Here is a 9,177-nt window from a genome sequence, read left to right on the forward strand (position 1 = left end):
CAGCGCGAAGGCGATGCAGGAGTCCCTCCCCTTTCAACACCTCTCCGTTACTTCCCACCGCTCCGACTAACCAACTCGCCTAACCTCCAAACCTCCAACCTCCAACCGAACCAAAGGGAGGGAAGATCAGAACGACGAAGCGAGAGTCGTGACGAATGTCGGGACCGCCCAACAGTACCACAAACGGTGCCGTACATACGTTGGCGCGGGCTCGTCATTGCCACAGCCTCTCTCCTCTCCTGCTATCCAACACCTCACTTGCGCCTTACCGCTTTTGTTCTTCTCTCCCGTTGTTGTTTCTCTCCCACTTTTTTCCTCCACTCCTTCAAGCGTCCGTTCATCGTCTCAAACTCGCTCCGAAACCCAATAAGCTCCCACAGCTAAGCCAGGGGCCTCCCTCGCATACCACCAACTACCAACTACCGACATACTGGCATACATGAAAACCGGCGGTTCGGTCGGCGACAAGGCAAAGCATACATATGCGTGCAACCACCAACCAAGCGCGCTCACCGCCCGGGCCGGTAATTCGGACATAAATGCTTCCAGAACTTTGTACGGCACCAACCCGAATGTGGCTGCCGTACCGGCAACTCCCAATAAAGCCGCCACCATCCGCGCATTGCCCATCTCCATTTGCACACACACATACATACACACATACATACACACAAACGCGCAACCGGCATAAATTGGTCTGCAACCCGACCTCACCGCGCTGAACATACCTCGGGGGGTGGAGAGACAGGAGAGACATTTTCACTCCGTAGAAACATATTGACGAAAACTTTTTCCACGTACAAGAAGCACACACAGATATATTTCAAAAGATACTAGTAAAAAGAGCCTTTCCGGCCGTTTGCTTCATGACAAAGCGGTGTCGTTGTCGTTACTAGTATCAGTGTGCGGCGGACGGAAAGTTGCCCGTGTTTAGTTGTGGGGAGATGGTAAAAAACCTTGAAAATAGTGGTTGGCAGCCGGGGTGGTGGTGATGGTGATGGTGGTGGATGGTGGTGGATAGTACCGCCAATGTCAAGCCGTTGGCAGCCGCAGTCGCAGAGACTACAGCTACTGTGCCCCCAAAAACCGTTATAAGCTCTCTCTGGGGTCGACGACACGAGTGGGCACATGACGTACACGCGTACGAGTGTACGGCATCATATCCTGTCGTACACAAAAATGCCGACCTTATGGGCATCAGAATCATATCTTCCGATCCTGATTAAGCCCTCGTTAGGTGGGCAATGCGTATTGACGAGTGGTGGTACGTCTGATTTTCCAAAATCCTTTTCCTTCTCCTCCTTCCTTCAAAACGCAGCAAACTGGACGACTACTATTACCGTACTATTTGATGAAAATACGCAAATGGAAAGCACACCGCTTTTGCTTACGGCTCGACGAAGCAACGTGCTCCGAGCCGAGTTGCAGTGCAGCTGGTATATTGCTGCCGCTGGCGAAAGCACGCGAGCTCCGCCCCCCCCCACCTGCCCTCCAAACATAAGCCCGCACCGGACCGCCTCCCTGGACTGCACAACTCGCTCCGTCTGGGAATCCTTCCCTTCCTAACCCCCCCCCGCTCCCTAGCTCTTTCCTTCCTCCCCTGCTCTTTCCTCCTTGCGTCGTACACCCGTACAACACTCGTACATCCCCTCTCCGAAAACGCACCACGAGATGTGGCGACATTTGGACGGCAGAGGCGACATGAAAGGAAAGAGAAAAGATGGATAAAGAGGGTGAGGTACAGAAAAGGAAAATAAGGGGGTAGGGGCTCGGACCGTGGGCTTGGATATGTATGTATGTATGTATGTAATATGACGATCTCAAACAATTGGCGACCTTCTGAGAGCACTGGAGCATTGCGACACCGAGAAACAAAACTGGCCCACACACAAAACTACGACTGACCGCAAAAAACTCGCTGATCCCCAAAAAAGGACGCGGGTAATTGATGGAACGCGGCCACATCCGTACAGCAAACACACCTCCGTACATCCACGTCGCATCATATCATATCATATCACATCGTCTCTGCTTCCTCAATCGCCACGTTCGCCGTACTTGCCGTACAGACAGAACCGCCCGAACACGCGCCCTCGCACTTGAACACCTCCTACAGAAAACACAACGCGCCAACACCTCGCGACCGACAGCAGTTTCATACGCGCATCATACGCGCATACACAGGCACACACACACACACGCACACACACACGCACACACACACGCACACACACACGCACACTGGACAGAAATATGGTAGGCAAGCCTCCGCATGCGCGACCCTCAGAAGCTGCGAAAGTGCTCTGGTCAGCCGACACAGCTGACACAATTTTAAAGGGAGAGGGAGTGTGAGGAGGGCGGTAGGCATATGGGGAGGGATGAGGGCCCCCACCCACCCAATTTTCCTTCCTCCTCCTCTTCCCCCCCCCCACACCCATTCGGACCGGCAGCACATCAAATACCCTCCTCCTCCTCAACGGCTCCGGAACCCACCCCGGGGCCATCTTTCAGAGATGCCGCATGCCCATACTCGACAAGTGACTTCCCTCCTACCATCCCTGCTCTATCTCTGAATGCCAATCTGGATCTGGATTTAAACCTGAATCTCCATATGCGAGCAAGCGCTGGCGCTGGCGCTACCCTCCACTCCCTACATGCATTCCCTTACTTCCCTTCCCTTCCCTTCCCAAGGTAAGTGAGTTTTGAAGTAGAGAATAAGATTCTCCAATTGCCAAAAGGAAATCGCCGCCGCCGCTTCCGGTTAAAGGCGACCTTAGGACGTCGATTTTCGTTAATGACTTCCGTTGATACCGCCGTTGACGACATATCGGCATCCCCGGCAGTCTGTCTGACCCCCTCCTCCACACACCACGGCACTGAACGAAAGGTGGCGTCGTTGCACCTCTGTGGCATCACCGTGCAGACATTACCTCTCAAGGAAAAGCCATCTTAATGAACTGAATGGCTTTGCCGTACAGCATCGCTGCCACAGTACGAATGTGCGCTCAGCTCTTCCGTGTCACGAACGTGTGTGTGTTACGGCTGTGCGCCGACGTCGCCACCGACGCCAGTGTATCCCCTTCACTTCCACACCTCACCTCACAAGATGTGCCTCGCAGCGTGGCAGTGGCAGGAGGAGGGGAGAAGTAGAAGGAAAAGTAGAATGTAACAGCCGCCTGCCGCGTCGGCGCGTTTTCGGCATGCGCAAGCGCCCATCAGCGGCCACAGCCTGTGACGCGCACATCAGCATGTGGCGGGGAGAGCGACAATTCCTGCTCCTGGAGAGTGAGGTAGCCTTCAGCTGTTCGCGGTTGGTGGCAGTTGGAGCAGACACAAAAAGAAAACTCCCCTCTTGCTTTTCTTTTGTAGTAGTTACACAAGTTACAGAGATCCTGTAGCTGCCAGCTGAGCTTGGAGAAACATGTCACCCCAATCCGCAGCAGCCGCCCCCGCTGCGCCCTTCATGGAATCCGCCGCTGCCGCCATGAACAGCCCACCACAGCCGCCGCTTTGCAGCAGCGCCGCCGCCGCTGCCGCCGCGGCCGCGTGCTGTTGCTGCTGATGGCTGTGCTGCTGATGATGCGGCTGTTGGTGGTGGTGATGGTGATTGTGGTGGTGCTGCTGCATCAACGCCGCTGCCGCCGCGGCCGAAGTTAAACCACCCAAACCGGGGGCTCCGGAACCACTCAACTGACTCGGAGATCCCAACTGGAACTGGCTCGAGGCGAGGCCGGCGGCTTGCATGGCGGCGGCTTGACCGCCAAATCCGGCGGCCGCCGCCGCCGCCGCCGCCGCAGCGGCCGCTGCTCCAAACCCCATGTGGGAGTTCAAATGGTGCATGCCGTTGGCAGCGGCAGCACTAAGCGCCTGCTGCGCCGCCGCCAGCTCGAGCGCCGCAGTCGTGGCGGCAACAGAGTTCAGTGGGTTCAAGGCATCCATGCGGCCAGTAGCAGCGGCACTGGCGGAGGGGCTGGCGGCGCCGGCAAAGGGTGCTAAGCCGCCAGCGGCCACCGCGGCTGCCGCCGCGTTGACGAGAGCGGCGCCCTGGAGCGCGACCAAATTTCCGTACGTGTTGTTGCCGTACGAAGCACGAAGACCTAGCAGATGCGCGACGGCAAGCTGCTGCTGTTGCTGCTGCTGTTGTTGCTGGTGCTGTTGCTGTTCATGAAGGTGTTGTATTGAAGCAGGTGACGTGGAGGGCGCCGCACGTGCACTGCAGCTACCGCCCACGGGCCCCGAGGCGCCGCCGCCGCCGCCGCCGCCGCCACCATTATTCCGCCTGCTACCTCCGCCGCCACCACCTCCGCCAACTCGTCCGTTAACGCTCCCCGCCGCCGCCGCCGCATTATTCTGCTGGCCGCCACTCCTCCGCTGGCTCCGTCCATGGCCTTGGCCCTGGTTGTTTCCGTTGATACCGTTGTGGTGGTTGTTCGATACCTCGCCAGGTAAGTTGCTTGCGTGGACGCCGCTGCTGACGTTTAGATGGCCGGCGACAGCGCCGGGCAGCGGGGAGCCCAAGGCCGGCACCGTTACTGCCGCCGCCCCCGTCGAGGCCAGCGCGTCTTGCAATCCACTGACGGGGCAGGAGAGTGCCGTATGCAGCGCCGAGCCTGAATGGCTGCTGCCAGCTCCACGTCCCGCAGCCCCACCGTGGCTATTGCCACTACTGATTTCCTGACTGCGGCGTTGCGGAGGTGCTACCTGGCTTCCGCTACCGTTGCCGCTACCGGCGGCCGTGGGGCTGGAGCCCTGCCCAATGGCGAACTGAGCCGCGGTGGAGGCTGAACGGATGGGAGGTGGAGGCGGCGGGGCAGATGCCCGCGGGCTGCTGCTCGCTGCAGTGGCGGCGGCGGCGGCCGCGCTAACGCAGCTTGAGGAGCCGACGGAGGAGGCACCGGGCGCGACAGCGGCGTGGGTCGAGTGTACGGCAGTCGCGGACGCGGCGTTGCCGTTGTTGGTTGGGGTAGAGGGTTGGCTGTTATTGTTGGACATGGCTGGGCTCTGAATGTTGTTAGCCGTGTGGTGGTTAGATTGGTGGTTGCCGGGACTGTTGGTGGTTGAGGTGGTTGTTTGTTGGCTGTTAGCCGCAGGCCCGCCACCATAAGGCCCAGCGCGACTATCCTGTGACGGCGCCGCCAGCGAAATACCAGCCGCCGTAGTCTTGCCGCCTGCGGGAGGACGACATTGTACAACAAGACGATTGGACGACAGCGTGAATGGGATTACGACGCACACCGCCCTTGCCGTAATCCAATCTCCATATCAGGGATCTCAACCCAGCGTTGAGATAATTACTAAGATGTGGTACACATACTGCGGCTGGACACTGGAACGAGAGGAAGAAGAAGAAGAAGAAGAAGAAGAAGAAGAGCACTGCGAGGATGGTGACTGCGGTGATGGTGGGGTCATGGGAAGTCACCATAAGATACGATTCATCCAAAAGAACCAAAAAGCCAACAACATCGCCGACATACATACAAGGCTCCTACAGTTCTGAAAGGTGCAGGGGCCGGATACTGATTTGGGTTGTTTCACGGGATAGCAACCTAGTAGAGTACCCTACCTGCGGGTTTCGCACGAACCACTTTGAGTGTTTCCGCGGCCGCTGGGCCCTGCAGCGCGAACAGCAACCGCTCCTCCTCCTCCCGTACCGTGCGAGGTGCGTCGGCGTCACCTAGCCTGGACGTGTCCTGATGACCGCCGCCCACTTCGTAACCGCCGCCACTGTAGCAGCTGCTGTTGCTTCCAGATGAGTCTTCGGCCAGGGTCTCGCATCCGCCGTAATCAGCGTCCATTTCACAGCAATAGGCGTTGATGGCCGCATCCGATGGCGACTCCGAAACCAGGACGTCTGCATTAACACTGGAGCTGCAGCCGCTGCTTGTCGCGCTTGTCTCTGAAGTGGAGCTTGAAGACATAGAGCTGTTTGTAGATCCAGCGGCGCTTGGTATTTGGGATGTGGAGTTGGTGGCGGTTGTTGTGGTGGTTGGGTTGGAGGACGAGACAGCCGTGGCTGCGGCTGCCGCAGCTGCGCGTGCCGCAGACTCGATGGCTTTGTTCTTGGGAGCCTTGCGGGGCTTTACAGTGGCGCGCGCGAGTGCAAGCTCAGACAACAGGTCACGAGCTTTAGCTGCGACGGAAGCAACCGTCGCAGCGTGGCGTGGCTGGATCATTGCGAGGGAGACGGGGGGGTTGGGATCCTCTTCCTGTTGCATGACACGGAGGTTTGTAAGGTAGGCTGCAACAATATCTACGCAGTTGTTGCCCGCCTCCGCGACGCTCTGTGACGTAGTAAAGGGAAAAAGAACATGTAACGCAGGTTAGCGTCGATAGCGTATACCAGTTTCACGCAGGGTAGAGCGATTGCCGAGGCGAAGACTGCTGCCAACTGTGCCCAGCAGTCCTGGTCAAAGGCAACCTTCGCTCTATGGTAATCCATACAAAATTTCACTTCGAACTTCATTGTCAGCGCGATAGGCAGCCTGAAGGAGGAAGTTAGACGAGGAAATACAACACTTCTCCCTCTAACCACTCACCAGCTGGAACTCTGGAAAATCTTGATCTTCGATGCCAAGTAACTGTTGAGCAAGTAAAAGAGGATGTGGAAAGACGCTGCCGCAGAGCGCAAAAATCACTTTCGCACACATGACATCGTAGGTGTCCACGGGGCCGTGAAGTGGCACGCGTGTAACAGTGGGCGCTGCGTTAGTGGGCGCCTCAGCCTGATCGGAGTCTTCGTGTACTGCATTGCTGGCATCTGCAGTAAGGCAACAACCGCAAGAAGCCCGTCAACCGAGGGCAGTCGCGAAGCACGAGACCGTCCGTAGAGTCCCGACGATGAGCCATCACGGAAAAGCCAAAACTTGTTAACAAAAGATACAACATCAATCGCATCCGCTTGAGACATGCAAAAGCGCCAGCGCCAAGGCACAAGCGTTGTGGTAAAGCGCCGTAGAGTGGTAGACCCTGAGCGCGAATCTCGCCACGCACCTGCAGACGCCTTGCAGCCACGCCCATCATCATCAGCTAGAACCGTCATTGCAAAGCGCCCAAAGCGCCCAAAGCGCCCAAAGCTGCACAAGTGAGCGCTTCCGGCGAACTATCAATTCCTGAGCACGCGTCCTTCTTAAATCTCAATTACGTCGTTGGTTCGGTGTAAGGAGTACAACTTGACCAAGCTCAGTAGTTTAGCCGTTCGACGCGCCAACAGTGAAGTGAACCCAGGTGTCCTGCAGCCCGGATATTTTTTGCACTCCAGGGAGGCGCCCTAAGGGGTCCACTTTTCGGGCTCTGCTCGCTGAACAGCATAAAGAAGTCATGGAAGCAGGAATGAGAGGTTATATATCTTATAGCTGTTCGTAAGTTCGCTTTTTACTGGCCACCAAAAGTGCAAAATCCCAACGACCGACCCGAATGCGATACGCATCCAACAAACCGCAAAACCCATATTGTAGCAAGCTGCCTTGGCAGAAACACGTAACGCTCCTCACTTCATTCCCTTATAAATTCATGCAGCCTAAGTACCTTCGACATGTAAACCCCAAGCGACCGCGTTCTTTCGAATGTAACGATCTCTCTAAGTGACACGAGGTCATTTCGTATCTTTCCATGTAATACTTCTCCTATTCATTTCTTATGTGCGTGCTCTGCATCTCGCCTAGGAGGCGCGACGAGTATCTTGACACCGTGGCTCCGTTCGGACGAGCTGCGATCCATCGCTGTAAGGAAATAGGCCTCTGCTGTCCATATTACGACACTCTTGGAGAGGATTCCTAAATTTGAGGTCTCTTTTCCAACACCGCCAATTGCCCGGCCTCTTTCGATCCGTCGAGCCTCAACGAACATTTCGCTAACCTTCACATGCGCTGGCGGGGCGGGTCCCCATGCCAGCGAAGCCACCTATATGGACACTGAATGATGTCAAGGGCTTCCGAGCCGCCTGAGCTTACCGCTATTGTGTCGGTTAATTGTGGCCGCACAGTCCTTCACTATGCAGCAGACTGGGCAGTTAGACGATCGGCGTTTTCAACTTACCAGGCCGCATGCCACCGTTTTCTAACTTTCACTGACCAACTGACATCCTCGCATCTTTTATCATTACGGATAATCCACTGGCGGTTGGAGTTGGCGCTAACACCCGGACGTCTTGAGTCCCCGGACGTCTTGAGTCCCCGGACGCCTTGTCGCCCCCAATAATGGAAAGCACCGGCACACCATATAGCATCATCAGCACCTTACCGCTCCTCTGGGGTGACAGTCGATATTCTAGCGAGCATATGCGATCTTCCGGTTCTACTTGTGACGGCGGCGCCGCCTAGTGCGATCGATGTAACTTCACTTGTGACGAGAGTTTTTCTCCCCGAATGATTTGTAGTTCCGTGTATCTGTGCCTGTCGTCGCAGTTGGACTGTATTGCAATTGCGCAGGTAAAACCCTAAATACAGCACGCCGCGCCATTCGTGCAGCAGTGGAGTGCCGTACACATTCGTCCCGTACATTCCTTCTGTGTCTTCCTCCTCTCGCAGCAGCGAAGCCATCCGTCTCGCCTTTCACTCCACACGCCGCGCCTTTCACTCCACGCACAGCCGACGCGGCAATCCGATGCGCCTTGAATCCCTTCGTTGTTTTTACGTCATCTTCCAAATTCGACAACCAGAGCGACACGACGATGACGTGAAATGGCAAGACGACGGAAAGCCGGTTTCCGTCGCCAACAACAAACGTCACCAGCTCATGTAACCTTTGAATTTTACATTGCGTCAGCACCATCATATTAAAGCGCACGTGGGGACATGTGCATGATTCATGCAGGACCCACCGCCGCCTCAGCTGACTATATACATCCTCCTCTTCCGTCAAAACCCTAGCAGGGCTTATCGGTCTGTCAAGGCATGTACGTCTGCGGCACCAAGTAAGACTAGTCATATAGTCCGCTCATGAACGACATAGAAGGAACCCACCAGCTTCATCCTTTCCACCTTCGGCACGCATGTGACCTTCAACGCGCAATGACCGAGTTAACCGGCCTCGCACGAACTCGCACATCCTCCACATACGCATACCTTCTCACCCACCCATCCATCCAGTCAGGTTCTCGACACAACAAACGTCCTCCTCATTATTAAACCTTCGCCCCGTCTTCCCATGCGCTCAGTCCTGCCACGTCCTAGCCTGTCA

The 9,177-nt window shown here is 56.3% G+C and overlaps 1 protein-coding gene across 1 annotated transcript; it reads right to left on the reverse strand.

Moving 5' to 3' along the window:
- Positions 1-3,381: 3,381 nt before the first annotated feature.
- VOLCADRAFT_87134 (uncharacterized protein) lies at positions 3,382-7,039 on the reverse strand (the record flags this gene model as incomplete). The annotated part of the gene is made up of 6 exons (XM_002946940.1): positions 3,382-4,158; positions 4,477-5,168; positions 5,236-5,388; positions 5,564-6,281; positions 6,537-6,757; positions 6,991-7,039. The coding sequence occupies 6 exons, from the start codon at positions 7,037-7,039 to the stop codon at positions 3,382-3,384; spliced, it is 2,610 nt and encodes an 869-aa protein (XP_002946986.1).
- Positions 7,040-9,177: the final 2,138 nt, after the last annotated feature.

Source organism: Volvox carteri (genome assembly GCF_000143455.1).
Source record: "Volvox carteri f. nagariensis unplaced genomic scaffold VOLCAscaffold_4, whole genome shotgun sequence".
Lineage (NCBI taxonomy): Eukaryota > Viridiplantae > Chlorophyta > Chlorophyceae > Chlamydomonadales > Volvocaceae > Volvox > Volvox carteri.